Source organism: Musa acuminata, chromosome BXJ3-8 (assembly GCF_036884655.1).
Source record: "Musa acuminata AAA Group cultivar baxijiao chromosome BXJ3-8, Cavendish_Baxijiao_AAA, whole genome shotgun sequence".
Lineage (NCBI taxonomy): Eukaryota > Viridiplantae > Streptophyta > Magnoliopsida > Zingiberales > Musaceae > Musa > Musa acuminata.
In genome coordinates, this window is record NC_088356.1 from 12,495,997 (window position 1) to 12,516,047 (window position 20,051).

Genomic DNA, 20,051 nt, shown 5'->3' on the forward strand with positions numbered 1-20,051 from the left:
GAAGGCTTGGAAAGCTCTATGCACAGCTTCTAAATCAAAATCATTTTTCGAAGGTGGATGTGTCATACAACATCCAACAATAGATAGTAACGAAAACCAAGGTTTGCAATACTGCTTGATTTACCAACCTAATAGCCTACCAGTACGCAGACCAGGGTAAATCGGGTGGTACACTAGGTATAATGGTTGAACCATTTGGTCTAGTGCCTTTAAGGGTTAGGGTTTGCTAGCCCTAACCCTAATGGTTGAAACATATTTCAAGCTTAGGGTTCGCATTTGCTAGCCCTCTTCCCCAACACAAGCCTCAACCATTGCTGCAATTGGTCACTGCCCGCTACTTATCACCGACAGTCAATTTTGAGTACATTATCTCCCCTTCTTCCTCCATTTTCTCATCTTCCTTCCTCTTCCTCTTCCTCTACCTCCTTACTCTTCCTCCTTCCTCTTCCTCCATTCTTTCCTTCCTCTTCCACCACCACCTCCTTCTTCCTTCCTCTTTGTCCTCTCCCCATCTTCCTCCACTGCTTCCTCTTCTTCCTTCCTCCCCATCCTTCAACGCCATCTGTTTCATATCGCCAAATTCCCCTCCAAAGAGAGATGAATTGCTCCCCAATTTCCTCATAAATCTTATATGGATTGTATTCCAAAGAGAAGAAATCAAGAAATGTCACACCTAATAGCCATGGGCTAAAAATTAACAAATGATGGCAGATATAAGCTAAAAATTGGACTAGCCATGTGCTAATAGGGATCGACACAACACAGTAGTATATGCCAATCCATGTCATTTTACACTATATATATATATATATATATATACTTTAAAGACACGATCCCTATGTCACACACTTGTTAGCATGAAACATCATTCCGACCAGACCGATACAAAGTGTGCGGTATGTCCCAGTCCAAGCGTGTACCAGTACACACACCAATACAACATGGATCGTCATTTCAATCTGACTTATTAAAAAAACTGCTTACTAAATGGTTCGCCCTCATCATCCACGATCACCTCCTGTCGATTGTTGCAGTCCGCCATCTACCATCAATTGTAGATACACTTCCTCCTCTTGTCTTCCTTATTGCCTCCTCTTCATCCTTCCTCTTCCTTCTTTCTCTTCCTCCATTTTCCTTATCTTCCTCCCCCACTTCCACTTTCTTGCTCTTCATTCCTCCACTTCCCTCCTTCCTCCTCTTCTTCCACCACCAGTTGTTTCTTCCTCTTCTCCTTCCTCTTTGAGTCAATACATGGCTACCGACTGATACATACCAGTTCAGCCAGGGAGTGATATGGGAGGTCGATACAAGACAATAGGCCTTGCTTATTAGTATTAATAAAAAGTTCTAAAATCTTAATCAATAATGATATTATCAGAATCCCATCGAGCCAGTGCATATCAGTTGGACATCCCAAGACATACAGAAAAGTTTGTTCAAAGTTGAGGTTGTTAGATATACTGTGGAGACAACATGCTGGTACCTTGCTGCATAAGTACATTCTGTTTCACCAATATAACTAGAAAATTTGGACCATGGCTGATAGTTCAGCCAGGGAGTGATATGGGAGGTCGATACAAGACAATAGGCCTTGCTTATTAGTATTAATAAAAAGTTCTAAAATCTTAATCAATAATGATATCAGAATCCCATCGAGCCAGTGCATATCAGTTGTACATCCCAAGACATATAGAAAAGTTTGTTCAAAGTTGAGGTTGTTAGATATACTATGGAGACAGCATGCTGGTACCTTGCTGCATAAGTACATTCTGTTTCACCAATATAACTAGAAAATTTGGACCATGGCTGATAATTCCAAAGAGAAATACACTTACAACAATTAAAAGCTCAGCACAGAAGAACAAAGATGACAAAATCTTTTTTACTTTCCCCCATAAATCTCTGTTTAGTTCATGTCTCACAATCAAAAGGAGATATTCAACCATGGGGGAGAAGGAGGCTGACAAATCTGGTACGTCCACTTTCATAACAATAATAGCGATAATAATAATAGACATTGCTAAGTAAAATAATATCAGCAATAAGAACATCCTCATTAAAAAAAGCACCTGTATACTTGCTAAAGGCGAATCTCTTGACATCCCTGAATGCAACAAGAGCTCAACTAGATCTATGGCAACTGAAACTTTCATTGTTATCCATGTTCCTTTATGCTGGGGTTCTTGGAGAAACCCAACAGCACTTGAAGGTGATGCTGAAGTTAGCAAAACATCATTTTCAGATGTTCCAAATATTTTTTCCAGAGAAGGCACAACATGTGGAGTCTCAGAGAAGTTAGATGATGCACATTCTGTAATTACATCGTACTCTCGGTTAGACAAAGCAGCTTTTAGAACTTGTATCTGAAAAAATGATAAAAAAAATAGAGGATGTTGTTAGCATACCAAATAAAAGGGAGCTTTCAAGAAATGTAACTGAAACCATTAAATGGATTCGCACAACATTACCTTAATAAGAGCTTCTGTGCTTGGAATTTGATGCAACAAATCACGCAGGGATCTCTGGATTACTACAGATAGTCCTTCAACATCTTGGATGATAGTTTCACCAGACTTCATCCCAATACCAACTGTCAAGTTGATGTCCTTTACCTTCATTCAGACAGTTTCATTTTAAAGAACAAGTAAAATGTGAAATCAAGTAAATTGTTTAGCAGTGACGGGATTTAGGATGTATTTAATATTGTTAGAAGCTAAAAATTGAACAATTTAAATGTATTTCTCAAGATATCAGTTAATAATGCAAGAGAATATATTGTATTAACTCCATTAACCGTTGAAGCACCAATCTCAGCCGTTGAAAGAAAGAATTAATATTTGATCAGGGACAATATCGTCAAGTGAAGTCAAACTCAATCTCAATCATTGAAGAAAGATGCGGCTCATCCAAACCAAGCCAAATATCAACTGTTGAAGCACCAATCTCACCGTTGAAGCAAAGGGCAACTTATCCACATCAACCCCACATCAGCACACCACTTTGTCATGGAGCAATGCAATCAAGGTGTTCGATGCTTGTCCATAGCACTTTTCCTTTCTTGTTTTCTGTTGGTTTTCGGTGTTTTCGAGTGTTTTCTTTAAGGCAGCACGTACAGGGCAAAAAGTACTGCCATCAGCCCCATTTTTGTTTTGTGTTTCTATCATGTAAAACTCAAAAACGATTATGGCTATGTGGTGCCACACAAAAGGGAAAATAGCCAAAACAGCCCTATTATCATGTGCCATGGGTTGACTTCTAGCTAATGACCTTGCGGTACAAAACATCAGTCGTCTCAACACCTTGGAATCCCCTGGGAGGCACTGAGACAAACGAGGACTTGGTTATATGTCTAAGGGGTGATGCAATGTCTTTAGTGTGCCCGCTTTCTATTCGACGAAAGTGATAGGTGAAGATTAGGTCTAAATCTGCCTTCGGAATCCCTTTGTGTAATTGTTTAGCCCATTTTCGATAGCCTTTTGTGCCTAACAAAAGTCAATTGCTTTATGTTGTTTGCAATCCCGATTATCTTGCCTTTTCGTGTTGCGATGGTGATAATTTCACACATTCGCCTTTCTAACCTTTTCTTCTCTATGTAGGTCCTTTGTGGACTACACAAGATTAAGGTCTAGGCTGACTCTTACGGATAAATATCTCTTGGGTGTTGCCCGTCTTAGGCAATCCCAACTAAGGACATGACAAAATGGTATCACAGTGGGTCAAGCAAACCAAGGTTTGACGCACTGAAGCAAACTGCTCAGTACGAGCAGTACGTACCGGTCCGACAGAGGATCGATATAGGCAATACATCTGTACAGCTCAGTACGTACTGTACCGATAGCTAATCAGTATACTGGTATGGACCGGTAATGCAAACCATGAAGCAAACATTGAATTGCTATGGCAGGGCAACATGGCAAAATTAGCACTATTGCACAAGATGGGCAGCAACAATGCGCGAACATACTAGAGAAATAAGCACTCGTGCGAAAATTAGCAAAGCCGCTCAAGAGGAGCATGGCACTTGAAGTGATGTTCCCATGGAGAAAGTGTTCTCTCATGCAAAAGTGGCACAAGTTAAAAGGCAACCTGAACGACATAGAAGAACCAAAGAAAGAATGGTCGAGTTGGAACTACGACTAGATATTGTCAACCAAAAGTTGGTAGAGGTCTATGGAAACCGGGAGTGCTTCAAGGTGGTTGAGTCCATGCAAGAAGGGTTAAAATCCGGCCTAGATCAACTAAAGATCCAAGTTAAAAAGTTGACAAACGACATGAGAGAGTCTATGCAATACTTACAAGCAAGGTTTGACGTACCGAAGTGTACCGCTCGATATGGGTGGTACATATCGATCCAACAACGGACCGGTATGGGCGGTACATCAATACACCCCAGTGTACCAAATGTCCGTACGCTTGGTATAGCTCGGAACGTACCGTACCGATAGCTGGTCAATACATCAGTATGGACCGGTAATGCGAACCATGCTTACAAGAACAAGGAAATTGTCGACTCACATGTCGACAAGGTATACAGTTTCGAATAACGGGCGATACGTACTTGTCCGATAGCATACCAATACGTGGACCGTGGAGGCCCGTCGTTCGTTTTGGTAGTAGAATCAGCAATAAGGTATATCTGCATATATGATTATTTAATTCACTTGAATTTTAGAGTTTATATTGTAACAAAATAGTCTAACAATTCAAATGATTTTTCTGTAAATATTTCAATATTTACAGAAGGACAATCTGTGACGGATTAAAATATGAACCTTACACAAGACTATTCCTCAAAGCCCGAAAAAGATATATGATACTATTCTTACCTAATTTACATTGATTTTACTAAACTTAAAAACCCTATCCTAACTTTTTTTAAATTTTTAGGTATTTTCGAAGGATTTTACACCTAAATTAGGTGTACTGCTCGGTACGCCCTGGCATACCGCTCGGTACACGATACCGTACCGTACCGTACCGAGCCAAGCTCGAAACACCGGTACGATATGGTATTCCAATCCTTGCGTGTCGGTACTCATACAAGTTATGCATACAAGTGAAGGAATGTCTTACGGCCACCTCTCATTGAGAGTAAAGGCTCCCGAACTACAGAGTTACGGGGGTGCTCGGGATGCCAATGAGCTAAAAAACTTCTCATCAATATGGAACAGTACTTTAGAGCGACCCAACCTAAATCAGAAGATTTCATAGTGCCGTTAGCAATAAGGTATCTAATTGGTGATGCAAAACTATGGTGGCACACACATTAGGAAGAAATACAGCAAGGTCGCTGTAACATCGACACTTAGGATGTATTCAAGGGGGAATTGCAAACTTAATTCATGCCAAGAACACAAAGTTCATAGCACGACAGAATTTGCAGTAACTTCGCCAAACCTCAACAATTAAGGATTATGTAAAGAAGTTTCTGCACTGATGCTATACATCCCAAAGATGTTCGAGAAAGACAAACTTTTCTGCTTCCTTTAAAGTCTAAAACCGTGGGCTCAGTAGTTGTATTGTCGAAATATTCGCAAGCTAGCAAATGCAATCATTGAAGTAGAATGGCTCCCAGATTTCTATTTAAAGATAAGAGAGAGAAAGAAGTACTGATCGGAGAAGGGATCTCTAAAAGCTTCCAAATGCAAAGACTCAAAGAAGAAAGATGCTCTGACAGGACATGGATCTATATGGAACATCCCAGAGTCAGATAAATGTCTTGTGCAATGGAAAGCATTCAATGATTGAATTCTCGCAACAAAAGGAGGCGCTCAATGCCCTCCTTCAGCCTCAGGGCCTAGCAACATGCTGAACTCGCTGCACACTTCAGCCTCCTATGGACGTATCCTTCACATGCCGAAGAGAAAGTTTCAATGCTCTATGACGCCGAGTTTGGATCACCTTGGGATGGCCATGAACATTCCATCGTCTGCTTACAAGCCCATGCATGAGTATCAAATTCTTCGAGTTAGCAATTCCCCTCACCTTTGTCAGCTTTGCATAACTCTTTCGGTCGCTGAGCAACTCATTCCACCTTGCATGGTCTCATCCTTTACCAAGCGTCTCGCTTGCTTTGAGCACCATCAAGTATAGTTGTCAACATTGAGCCGTAGCTCAAACTCAGCCATCCCAACCTTTGTACGCTCCGCATTCTTCCAAGCTTGCTTGTTCTCGTGGTGCCTCTTGCGCGAAGGGTTGGCCATTCCTCTGAATGTCAATCTCAGATGCCCACTCCTCCGAACGACTCCTTTTCCCTACATCTTCATGCCCGTTTTCCCCCAAACGGTCACGCATGTGCAGACTGCCCTCAACGTAGCTCCGCTAAGTCCCCCACGTTTGCATGCCAAGTGTTTCTATGAGTGCTTGTCTCGCTCTGATACCATCTGTCACGGACTTAGTTGGTTTTGCCTAAGTCGTGCGGCACCCTTACATGCCCGTCCGCAAAGGTCAGCCTCCCCGAAGCCTCCCATGGTCCCTTAGGACCCATAAAAAAGAGAACGGGTTAGAGAACACGCCTCATTCGGGATCCACAAGGAAACATTTCCGAAACACTTCATAGACAATGCAAATTACAAACAGATTTTACAATCTCTGAACAGTTGCACAACAAAGGGTCAAAATGGTCCATTACAGACCGAAAATCTCTCACAAGTGTCCACATGACACAACCCTTATTTACAAGACTAAAGCGACCACCAAACCCAATTAAAATGGGACTATTAAGTCTTCGGCCGTCCCTCTACATGTTGTGCAAAGCATGAACATACCAAAAGACACGGACATACATAAGCATTAAATCAAACATCCTATTTAGAAGTTTGTCCGTGGCAAGTTGAGGGTGGTGCATGGACTGAGGAGCAATATTTTACATATGCCACCCAAGATTCAGATCATGGAACTCGATAAGGAACTGATCAAGTTTATGCGCGGAAGGGGAAGGGGAAGGCAGTGGATGAATTTGAGCAGATGCAACAGAGCCCACATGATATAGACACAGAAAAAAACTCATCGTATTATAGAGAATCATACAGGCAACAACAGTATGGTGATAGTTGGTCATCCTTCTCTGAGCAACAGTATGATACAGAGCAGCAAATCAGTAGCAAAAGTAGAAGCTCTGACATTTATCAATATATGCCTCAAGAGCTGCCTCGGACAAATATGATTCATGACAATCAGCCTACGATCAGCACCACATTGATGCATCAATGACATACAGTGTATCAATACACTATGTCATGGGATCAATTTTATGATTGGGTCCAATAAACATATCATATTGATATGCAGATGTATAGGATCAAGGATACCGATCCACCACCCGTGGAGGCCCATCGTTCATTTTGATGGTAGAATCAACAATCAGGCATATCTACATATATGATTATTTAATTCATTTGAATTTTAGAGTTTATATTGTAACAAAATAGTCTAACAATTCAAATGATTTTTCTGTAGATATTTCAATATTTACAGAAGGACAATCCATAACGGATTGAAATACGAACCTTGAACAAGACTTCCTCAATGTCCTAAAAAGATATGTGATATTATTTTTACCTAATTTATATTGATTTTGCTAAACTTATACTATTACTATATTTATTTCTAACTTAAAAACCCTATCTTAAACTTTTTTTTTTCCAGATATTTTCGGAGGGTTTTACACCCTAAATTAGGTATACCGCTCAGTACGCTTGGTGTACCGCTCGGTACACCGTAACATACCGTACCGAGCCTACCTCGAAACATCGATACGGTACGGTATTTGCATACCTTGGTTAGGAAGGCAAATGGTACCATTGTCTAGAGGAAAAAGAAAAACAAGTTTCCAATAGGCACATCCGACTTGCTAACTCAACAGGCCTGGCAGTTTACACTCAGCTTAGGCCACATGGTGGCTGTTAGAGTCTGGACCAAGGATCATCTTTTTGTTGGCAATCTCCATGTTGGCATGTCAAATGTCGGTACAGTAAAGTATGAACAATATGTCTTAATTAAGAGCATTTCTAGCACTAAAGATATTATATTCAAATGTTCAGAAGTTATTAAAATTTAATGGGTCATTCATCTAATACTATATTAGTAAAACTAACAATGCATGATCAGCAGATAACTATTACAAGTTTATAGAAGCATCCACTTGTGATGTAATATAAATAAATGTTACAAACTATTGTCATTTCATGATTTTATTAAATGCTATAAGGCATCAGTAGACTATTAATGGCTAAATACTTTGATACTGATGCACCCTTGTCATTACCAGATAAAAAACATTTTAAAGGTCATTCTGAGAAAGACATCAGTGCACACAGAAAAATGTAGTTTCACAATGAGTATACAAACATGACAAGCTGCTTTAGTTTGGTAATATCCTTTTTGTTTCAGTCCACCTAAAAGTTCTAATCTCGGTCCAATACCGGCTTTGGCAATCTACGAAACTGGTGTGGCACTGATATACCAAGCAGAATAGCAATCTATACATCCAGTATCACCTGAAATACCGACCTCCACTGGAAAATATGGTATGACACCAATAAATATTGATCAGTGAGCACCACAACTACTAGAATTTGAAAGCATGAATCCACCACTCTTTGGGGTTTTTGTTCCAACCACGGCTTTTATTGGTTTAGCAAAGCCTAAAAAGAAAAGGTTCATCATTGCTCAAGTTAAAGATTGTCATTTCCTAGCTGTGGAGATATGTCAATACCAGTCTGACAAGGTACAATAATGCACACTCCTGTGTCGAACAATGGAAACCAAAAATTGTCCTAGCCAAATATCAACACTCTCAGAATGTCAACCATGGCTCAACAAGCCAACACCTTTATAGCTTGAGACATGCCAACACATGATGACCAAAATGACAATCCTCGGCTTAAACTGCAACTCCTAAACTAGCCACATCCATACTCAAATAACATCTCGAAACAAACAATCACATCCTAACAATCATCTCTATGACAAGGGCCCAGTGCTTTTTTGTTATTGCAAATCCTAAACCAGCCACATCCATAGTCAAATAACATCTTGAAACAAACAATCACATCCTATAAACATCTCTATGACAAGGCCCAAGTGCTTTTTTGTTATTTCATGGATCGTTTCTCATGCACCAAAAGTTTCCATGCAATAGGAGGACATTCATCTCTCTTCATTAGATGTATCAAACTATACAGTTTAAGAACAGCAGGTAACCATCTGCACAGAGCACATGGCTTTCAGGTCAATAGCCCTAAAAGAATCTAGACTAAGAAATAGAACATGGGATGATTTTACAATCAACATATACATTTGAATGTAAAAGCCTAAATGTACATGCACGTTCAGCTCCAGCTAAAAAGAAAAGGAAAACAGTTTAGAAGATTGGCAGCCTTTTAAAATGTCAAATAAATATTGATGGTGAAAACCTTTTAACATGTACTTTGCATGCTTGCAAAAGGAGGCTGAGATAACACAACAGCTTTTCACCCAACGAAAAACAAAATCAAAAGCACAGAACCTAAACTACTAATGAAGCATACTTTGATAAACATTGTCTCCTGGTGGACAGCACTCATCTCAGTCTTATCTTCACCAAGCCATTGAAATGAGTTGTGGACAGTAATTTGAAGCACATCAAGCTCCAAGTAGCTGCAACAAAAAGTAAATATTCTGAGGCCCAAGTAAATGTATTGTTAAGAGACTACATGTGCCATAAAATGCTTAACCATGACATGAAACATGTCTCAGAGGACTTACTCCAAGCTTTTTGTATGACGTGGCATCAAAATTATTGGTCTACTGAGTGACAGATCCAACTTAATAGCTGAAGATCCTTCAATTTCACTCTTGCTAACCCACTTTTCGGAGTTAGTTACTTGATCTTTCAGCTTAACAACACCCTCTGCATTGCTAGGTAGTAGCCCCATAAAGTAACTAATAACCTGCACAAATTAGTTTGTAACTTCATTGACTGAACTACAACAATTAAGTGGATTCATCAACAGCTTACCTCCTGCACAAAACGGTTCAAGTAAACAATCCGTACTTCAGAAAACTGTCCTGTTAGACTGTAGTCATAACCCATGTAGTCATCATCATCTGTGCTGAATGAACTAAAATTAAGCTGCATAGGATGACATCAAAGATTATGTTATTCCAGTTCCAATAATCGCTAACTATCAAGGTGAAGAAACAACAGAAAGCAACATGGAAATAGCTGCAAGAAGACAAGGATCAGAAGATAACAGAGTACAACATCACTTGTGGAATTGAAACAAAACATCAACTAGCATAATTGCGACCATAATGCAGCAGCCCAAAGCAGGTTAGAAGTTGTACAAAAGGAGATCCATTTGAATAATCAAATAAAGAAAGGAGAACACAGACATATACGACCACAAGTTATCAACCATGTGTATCTTTCTGGATTAACTGTTATGTAAATTGCTGGACCACCAAAGACAATTCCAATTGAGCTGAATTAAAAAAGTATAGAGAATATAAAGCTTAACACCTGATTTTTCATTCTAAAATGTCAAAAATCAAATCTCAAAATAAAATGTTTCCAACTGTTTACACAATTGGATAACATAATATTCTGAGAGGGAATAACTGCACAAAGGGTCATAATGTAAGAAGCACAAAAGAATCATACATGTAAAAGATCATATCTGTAAACAGCATGTAGAAATCTAATTTACTAAAAGTAACCAGGAGTTATGGTCACCAGCATATTTATTCCAACAACCTTACAGGACTAGTATTTTTTCCTAAAAAGAAACTTCATAAAGTCAAAGATCTATTACATCCCAGACCATGTTCCTCAGAATAAAAGATAAATAAAAAAGGAGGGCCACTTTGACCTTCACACCTGACCCTCTCCAAAATCCATATAGCATGTACTGAAACAGAATGAGCAATAATCAGAAATACTCTTGTACAGATATATTCCCAACTCCAAAATAAATAGACTCTACTAGTATTTAATTGTTCAAATTTACATGGAATGGTTAAAAATCTAATACAGATATCGCTCCTCAGTTCAAAGCAATGAACAGTTAGCTCACATATGAATGCAAAAAAAAGTGAATATCCACTTTCATACACCCAGACGAAATGGTGTGTAATGATTGATCTCTCAACAACCTCCCCAAAAAACAAACAGTACCCACCAATTATTCATTGCATGATTGGGTTTTTTATCGGATGTTGACCAAGTCTGCATGTGCAGTTCCCTGCCAAAAAGGGCAATGAACTATCATGAACTACCATTACCAACAAAATCTAATAATTTGATGTAACCGCAATGGCATTCCAATCAGCCTTTTGAAGTCAAAACCGCAATCAAAACAAAGTTCACTGTTCCATTATATCCTCATAAAAGAGAATCTATGCTAAATGGTATCCAAACTAGTTCTATGTTGTCTTGATCTCAATTTTAAAAAGAAGTCAACACTATGCATGAGGCAAAATCTTAGATTTATGACAAAATAGCTTTAACAGATATCCCGTGTCAAGAAGTTAACATTGAACATGCATCTTACATATATAAATAATTGAGGAATGCTACTCTATTACCTGATAAACTAAATTTTTCACTTACATCTTCCAAGCATACATCAAGTAAGAATGCCATGCAAAGAGAAAAAGAGTAAGATGTCAACCATAAAAACATCATTCCTTTCAAGGGTGTACCTCAGGAGATAATGATATTAACATGAACAACCTATATTTGCTAATACAAGTGAAGATGTGTAGAAAAATTCATTTTAGAAATACACCAGGTTTGCAAATTGAAATTGCAAGATAAAGCCAGGCGAACTGTACCTCAACAAATGAACTCCCTCCCGGATCTCTCATATCACAAACCCAGAAGTAGGGATGATTGCTAGGAACACTGTCATCACTAATTTTCAGGTTTCCAAGTGCAGCTTTTATACTAAATGAAGAAGGGAACACCTTAGGGGAATTAAAGAACAAAGTTAGCACGAAGGTCCAACTTTTACTTGGGGATTAATCATACAGTTAAAAACGAACCTTAATATCAGTGAGCAAATTATTCTGCGATAATGTAGCAAATGAAGTCCCATCCTCATTCATCAAGAAAATTTGTGCCATGGCCATATTTAATGTTAGATGAAAAATAATTCTGGTTTTACCACTACCAAGTAATCCTTTAGCTTTAGACTCTTCAAAAATAGTTGTATTGGCCTCATTAGGGAGAACACTTTGTGATGACCTGTCTAGAGGTGTCTTCTGAATGATTTCGTCGGCATTGTCATTTTCCTCCGAAATGTTTATAGCATTAAAAAACTCCAAAGTCGCCAGTATAGTCGGCCGATGAAAGAAAAAGGACAGTGTGGCAAGAGTAACCATTACCTGATAATGCATTTGAAGTGAACAAATTAAATCTAACAATTACTTGACATAAGTTGCCAAGCTATTTAAGAAGAGAAACTCACCTTGTTATCCAAATTATTATAGTGAGAAGAACTTTGATCATATATTATTATCTGAGCTTTCACAAAACTATCCAATATATCATTTCTATTCAAGTTCAAGCTCCAGTTCTCAGCATCAGGTGTTAAACCAGGGATTCTACAAAAACTAGGAGGTTTTAAGGAAAGTTTTGGAGACGGAAAGGAATCTTGGCCACTGAAATTGTCAACAAGATCATCCAGATCATCCAATGCTTCGAAAAACTTTTCACTGTCACTTTTCTTAAAAGAGTTGTTTTTTACTTTATCTGCACCAATATCGGTAAAGGATGACAAGTTATGCAATGCTGTGGCTTCTTCACTATTGATAAATGATCTTGCAATATATCTGGGTGTTCTTCCTCCCTCATAGCAAAATTGATCTTCAATTTCCAGTGACTTTAAGACAGTTCCAATAAAAATATTTTTCTCCCTCATGGAAAGCTCCACCTGATTTTAGGAAATTATGTTAAAAGAAATGAAAACATACACACAACAAAGAAGAGAAAAAAAAATCTAAATCACAAGACAAAGTTACTTGGCCACCAATTGCTCGAAACTCAAATAGACGGTTTTCATGGCTGACCAGCATTTTCTTTAAACTTTGATTGCTCTATGAGATAAACAGTTGTATCACTTGAGTGTATATATAAGAAACTTTTAGCAAAGCCACTAATAGACTAAGAATCTTACTTGAAAACTACAGCTAAAACAGACCCTTAGTTCATCCAGAACACCAGTTACGAACAATCTTTCCATATACACTACATCTAACGTTGGAGCAATATCATAAGATTTGCCTTTAGTAGTTTCAGCTGGAGAAGAAATTTCAGATATGCTGCTTATTGTAGCAGGGCCCTGCATAAGAAGATAAATTATGTTCAATAACAGCCAATTATAGCAGCAGAACCATGCAAAACAGCTAAATTATGATTCGGTTAATGTTATAGAACTGCTTAACCTAATAAGTGAGAAAACAAAATTCAATGGTTTCACTTAACAACACCATTATTTACTGTTTACAAAAAAAAATTTAATGAGAGTACACACTTTAACATATTGCTGGGTGGTACACTTTAGAATAATTAAGAAAACTCAGCATATTGTTTGCTGTTCACATGGACACAGGTATCAGATGTTGGAAGATAAGCACTTCAAAAGGGCTTACCAAAAAATATTTGGCAAGTCGCGAGGACCCAAAATTTTATATTGCAGTCCCTATATGTGGTTCTTATCAGTTATCTCTAAGCCATGTAAAGAACACTAAAGCCACTAATATACTTGAGAGAACTGAATTGAGTAACTTCAGAATGACATGATACTAGATGATGTAGAACTAAGGTGACACAACATAAAGCATGAAGAGTTTGAGATATGCTCTAACAAAAATACCACTAACTGCCTTTCCATGAACACAAATGAACAGGTGAATTATCAAGTTATATCAGAAACAACAACTCTTGTCAGCTTAAACATCAAAAGAAACATGATATTACAAGATTATCCATGTAATCAAGGTTCTTATTGTGCACTCAAACAGTGGCCAATTCAGTGACACCGGTAATTAGTGGCACACTGCCTATTAAAGATAATATTATCAATAAAAAATCATCCTAAGCAAGAACTTGGATTCATTCAGATGTGCTACAGAATATCTATAGAATGTTACCCAAGAAGAGAGGCATTAGCACTAAAAATAACAAAAACAGACGATACTTAGATTTCCGATAGCGTTTCGACAAGCTAACATCTTATGCATCTCATAGGGTAATAAGAGCATGTTTAAATTAAAAAATATGGGAAAAAATACATAATTTTATGCAAACATTGAACTCGTTCAGTATGTTTGGTGCAATAACATCAAATTAAGAGCAGGTGCAAAGGAATTATTTAAAATTGCAACTCTTTCGGTTTTTACCTTCTGTACTGACACATAAGACAGGTAGAAACAAATGACAGTCTTTAAGATTTGATCATTTACTCCCTGAAGACGTTTTACAAGCTAAAACATCAAAGAAAATAAGCACATTGAAGTCATTTGGAAGTGACAAAGCAATAGGTGAAATAATAAATCTGTTTATCCTTAGTGTATGAAGGAACCTGTCACAACATGAACAATTTGCAGAACATGACTAAAGAATATAAGTGTACATGATGTGGGTTGTATTTTTTAAGGCCAAAAACATACAGATGCACGATAAATTGCTCCCTGAAGACGTTTCTGCCATGTTCTCAAATCTTCATTATCATCACATAGTAAGATTAATGCGTTAGTATCTTCCACCACCTGCAACAATGGGAAAGCAATTTAAGACTTCTACACATATCAGTAATCCAGGTGGTAGAAGTTGATGTAATCCTTTCCGTATACTTCCAGATAACCACACCTTGGAATTGTATTGTCCAGCATCATACACTGCTAGCACATTCTGCACGCCACCGGTGAACTCTGTAGGAACTTGATGTACCTGTTTCCCCCGTAAACTGCCAGAAAGATTGTCAGATAATTGTGGGAAAAATCCATGAAACTATGACAACCATCAATATTGAAGATAACAATATTAACAAAAGGCTAGCAGCTTCCTACAAGGCCACTGAGTGTGTGATAAGTTGAACCAGGTGCATATCAACTATGAAATACAAATAATCATCTGCTTAAAATATTTGCATGTGCCTTGAGCAAATATAAGATAATATACTAAACAAGCATGTTATGGCCCCAAGACAAGGGAGCAACGAAGCATAGAGGTATATGAGAATTAAATTTTTTTCTAAAAAAAATGACACTTGGAGAAAGAAAGTCAACCAAGGTAAAGCAACAGAAATATTAACCTTCCAGAACCAAGCATTTTTTTTTTCTTAAAGGAAAAAAATACTTAATGAAACTCACACAAATGTGCATTTTCAGAGATCAGATGTGTGGGGTTCCTAAAGCAAACCAAGACAATACAGCTAAATAAAAGAAATTCAAACAAGGTCTGCCTGAAGGATCTGAATACCATGGTTTTCGGTCCAACCAAGATCCAGTAAGAGACCAGATCCAGACTGGCACAAATGTCATACCATGTCCAGACCCTTTTCTTTTTTAGGCTTTAAGTTGGGCCAATCGAACCTGACCATAAAAGACCCAGACTGCTCACAGTTTATACCATTAGGGCTAAAAAAACCCTTGGGCAGAATAGTGGTGCTTTCATGCAAGTAGAAAAGAGAAAGAAAAAGAAAAAGACAGAGTACGAAAACAAGAAGATAAGAAGAGGAAATTTTATCTCCCTTGGTGCATCTGTCTTACATGGAAAACGAGAGGAAGAAGATGCTTCTAACATGCAAGTTCTCTTTTTTTCCTATTGTGTTCTACTAATATCAGGCAGTACTAGGTGGTATACACACGACAATGATAGTACGATACTGATTCGATGGGCTCTCAAAATAGATGTTGGACCAATATCGGGAGACTTGGTCTGCCTTGTAAATTTAGGTTGCAGGGCACTGAGCCAAGATGCTTTCCTGTCAGAATAATATGTTCCCATTCACAAGGTATGATATATAAAGTGTGCCAGTCAGAGTGGCCAAAATATCCATAAAAAAACTATTGGCAAAGTCTAATAAACTGTAACATCATTGTGCACAACAGTGATTTAAAAAACGCTAGGCGCCAAAAGGCGCCAAGGTCCACAAACGCCCGAGGCGCTAGGCGCTCGCCCAGGCGCTCGCCCGAGCGAAGCGAGGCGCTAAAATATAAAAATATATAATATAATTAATAATTTCAAATAAATAAAAATTAACAACATTAAAATCAAAATAATATATTATTAATCTATTAACAGAAAATTAATCATTTCAAAATTCTAATAAACTTAATATTAAGAGTATACTGTATACTGAGCCTGATGGAGAAACGAGGAAGCAGCGGCGAGAGGCGGCAGCAGCAGCGGCGAGCGACGGCAACAGCAGCGGCGAGCGGCGACAGCGACAGCGGGAAAGGGAAAGGGAGCGGAAGGCACGAGCAGCGGGAGGGCTCGCGGGAGGCGCAAGCAGCGGGAGGGCTCGAGGGAGGCGCGAGCAACGGGAAGGCTCGCGGGAGGGCTCGCGGGAGGCACGAGCAGCGGGAGGCGCGAGCAGCGGGAAGGCTCGCGGGAGGCGCGAGCAGCGACAGCGGCGAGCAGCGGCAGCGGGAGCAGGAGCGACGAGCAGCGAGATCGCGATCGGGATCGGGATCGGCAGCGGCAGCAGGTTAGGGTTGGGTAAGGGTTAGGGTTGGGGTTATATCGGTTTAGTTGGTTCGATTGAACCAACTAACAACCGAACCAGGACCGAACCAGACCTAAAATTCTGGTTCGGTCGCCTTAGTTTACCCATGCGGTCGCCCGAAGCGCCCAGCGCCTGGGCTCGGGCGAGCGCCCAGGCGGCGCCTGTTTGCAGCGCGCCGCCTGGGACATTAGCGAGGCGCTCGGGCCTCGCCTCGCCTCGCCCGAGCGCCTAGGCGAGCGCCCGAGCGCCTTTTTCAATCACTGGTGCACAAATTAACAATTTTATTTTACTACAAATCAGAAAGAGTTGAGATTGTTAAGTGTGCAATCATTGATCTCCTAGCCTTTTATTGAAATAACAAGATTTATGTACACCATACAGGAGCCTTCTGGCATGGGATGGAATTGCATGTACCATGTCATGGAACGTGGTGCCTATTCCAGGTAACACCCAAGAAACAGAAGGCAGACATGATCTGGATTGCTGGAGACTGTCAAATTGAATGTTGCAAGAGATGCAGCTGCTGACAGAGAGGTAGCAGCTCTTGAATTACATTAAAGAATACAGAAAAATACAATCTGATCTGCTGTCCAATAGAGGAGGAAAAAAAGAAACAACAAAGAAAATAAAAAGGAGAAAGTATAGAACAGGAGACACCAAAGGTCAGCCCCAGATAAATAACTTTAGTTCATAAAATCAAATGATGAATAGCCTTTCTCAGACAACAATACTATCTTATCTATAGATAACATCATCAGTCCTAACTAGATAAGTCTGAAGGAAATGGTTAAAAAGCCTGGCTTATGTTTTTCTATTCAACTTTATCACCTAACAAACTCTTTTTCATACCAACTTGACTTTAATTTGGCTCAAATATATATTAACCTCAAACATATTTACCTTTCTAATCTATTATACATAAACAAGAACAAAATGCCCTCCCCAAATATACGTAAAAGAAATAAGATCACTTTGATAAATTGGCTTGAACAAAACCAATTTGCTAAATATTTACTAAATTTCAGACCTTTGATAGGCCTAACCTATTGTGCCCTGCGTTTTTAAAAAAATAAGTATATGGACCATAATTCCATACTTCTTCATCAGATAAATTATACTCATGAACACTAGATAATCCACTCATGAGCATCATGGTGCATAATGTAAAGTTAAGCTTCAGAATGTCTCACCCTTATTCACAGGTATATTATGTAGTATGTATCAAGGATTGAAGCTTCAGAATGTCTCACCCATACCACACGATGCATCTCATCCCATCAGAATACCAAATGAGATGTGCATAATGAACCAACAAAATTAAGCTAGTATATTCTAATTTCGTTCTAACTAGGCTTTGTTGTGCCACCTAATAAGGTACGGTTTGGGCAGTATGTATTGATCCGATACGCGACTAAAACATGGACGGCCTTGTGTTGGGCGATTTATAGTTAGGTACCCCATAGCGGATGATACGAGGTTGTACCGAGCGACAGGATCGGTAATGATCAGATTTTGACCATTTTCAATGGATGACTATGATTTGATTTATTCCAATGGTCAATTTCACCACTGGAACCATTTAAAAGGGCTTTTAAACCCTTTCCTTGCCCCTCTTTCAATCTCTCTCACTCTCACACTCTTCAACTCTCTAACTCATTCTCACATCTCTCTCTCATACTCACATTTTCACCCTCTTCAACTAAAATAAATTACGATTTGTGGATTGGATCAAATTTAAGAGACTCATTTGAGAGGTTTAACACTACAATTAGTGGAAGATCACTCTAATCAAGTAGTGATCCGTTTCTAGATCTTTGTTAATTTATGACATGATTAGTCCTATTTCATGTGGTTAATGTCTATTAGGTTGTTTGATATGTTTATAGCAAGGTACACAGTTTCGAATAATACCACCCGTACTGGGTGGTACGTACCGATCCGTCAGCTGACCGGTACACGGATCGCCCGTTACCAAACGATATATATATATATATATATATATATATATATATATATATATATATATATATATATAAATATTTTTATAAAAGGCAATGTCGCCCCACGTGGGAGAAGGAAAAGGCGACATCGTCGAGGCGATGCGACGTCACCTTTTCCGACGACGTCGTCGAGGCGACGCGACATCGCCTTTTATAAAAATATTTATATATAAATATATATATATAATATTTTATATATAAATATATATTTATTAATTTATATATATATATATATATATATATATATATATACTGAGCAGTATACCAAATGTTATACCGCTCTGTCACGGACTTAGCTGGTTTTGCCTAAGTCATGCGGCACCCTTACGTGTCCGTCCGCAATAGTCAGCCTCCCCGAAACCTCCTATAGTCCGTTAGGACCTACAAAAGAGAAACCGAGTTAGAGAAAGCGCCTCACTCGGGATCCACAAGCAATCATTTCAGAAAACACTTCATAGCCAATGCAAATTACAAACATACTTTACAAGCTCTGAACGGTTGCACAACAAAGGGTCTAAAATGGTCCACTACAGATCGAACGAAAATAGGGTTGCTAAGCCTACTGCCAGCCCTTTACATGCTGTGGAAAACATTAACAAACCAAAAGACACGAGCATACATAAGCATTACGTCGAATACCTCATTTACAATTTTATCTGCGACATTCTCCCCCCCTTATTCCTTCGACGTCCTCATCGAAGCCTTTGCCGACACTACAACTCCTTGCCTTTGTTAAGTCTTCAATCTTCTGCTCCAGCTACAATGCGCCTCTTGACTCTCAACTACTCTCCGCTGCTATTGTTGAAGAGTCGAACTTTTGATCCGCCATGCTGTTTCAACTCGCCAATGACTCTGACTCTTGTGTGGGGTTGGCTAAGTTGTGTTGATCCATGTTGGTTCCTACGGATCCTTCAGATGAAGGAAAAGACCATCCTTACTATGCATCAGTCTCTCAAATGTCTCATGCTGCTTGAACTGGGTGGATGCTTGTTGTTGCTTTATCAAGCATCGCCTCGCAAACTTTTAAAGTTTTTGGATCCTTCCTCTACAAAATTTGCCCATCGACTCTTCTTTCACTTAGTTGTCACTTCCAAGTAGATTCGCATCACTTCCGCTTTCGATTGGTATTTTGTTGGGAAATGAAGCGAATAATCTACTCAGTAGCACTGATCACTATTGGTGATGATTTGATAACTATTGTCTTCCATTTGATTTCTTCGAAGGGTCTTTGAACATGTGCAGAGCTCCTCTGCTATATAGATAAGAGAATTTGGGTACTCGGTTTCGCCCATTCTCTTAAGAGTTGAGAAGGCAAAGGTTATTTGATTTCGCTTGC

At 38.9% G+C, this 20,051-nt stretch overlaps 1 protein-coding gene across 4 annotated transcripts in view; it reads right to left on the reverse strand.

The window, feature by feature from the left end:
• Nucleotides 1-20,051, reverse strand: part of LOC135645334 (uncharacterized) — an 87,246-nt gene that overhangs the window by 40,489 nt on the left and 26,706 nt on the right. For 2 of the 4 annotated variants that reach the window (XM_065163631.1, XM_065163633.1), the window contains 12 exons: nucleotides 14,855-14,951; nucleotides 14,656-14,754; nucleotides 13,161-13,325; nucleotides 13,006-13,080; nucleotides 12,453-12,917; nucleotides 12,028-12,369; nucleotides 11,818-11,949; nucleotides 10,001-10,114; nucleotides 9,748-9,932; nucleotides 9,531-9,639; nucleotides 2,469-2,612; nucleotides 2,070-2,363 (listed from right to left, as the gene is read on the reverse strand). In XM_065163631.1, the coding sequence (XP_065019703.1) occupies nucleotides 2,070-2,363; nucleotides 2,469-2,612; nucleotides 9,531-9,639; nucleotides 9,748-9,932; nucleotides 10,001-10,114; nucleotides 11,818-11,949; nucleotides 12,028-12,369; nucleotides 12,453-12,917; nucleotides 13,006-13,080; nucleotides 13,161-13,325; nucleotides 14,656-14,754; nucleotides 14,855-14,951 (2,221 nt within the window). Of the gene's footprint in view, nucleotides 1-2,069; nucleotides 2,364-2,468; nucleotides 2,613-9,530; nucleotides 9,640-9,747; nucleotides 9,933-10,000; nucleotides 10,115-11,817; nucleotides 11,950-12,027; nucleotides 12,370-12,452; nucleotides 12,918-13,005; nucleotides 13,081-13,160; nucleotides 13,326-14,655; nucleotides 14,755-14,854; nucleotides 14,952-17,129; nucleotides 17,203-20,051 lie in introns of those variants that run through there. The other 2 variants (XM_065163634.1, XM_065163632.1) reach the window with 2 other exon arrangements.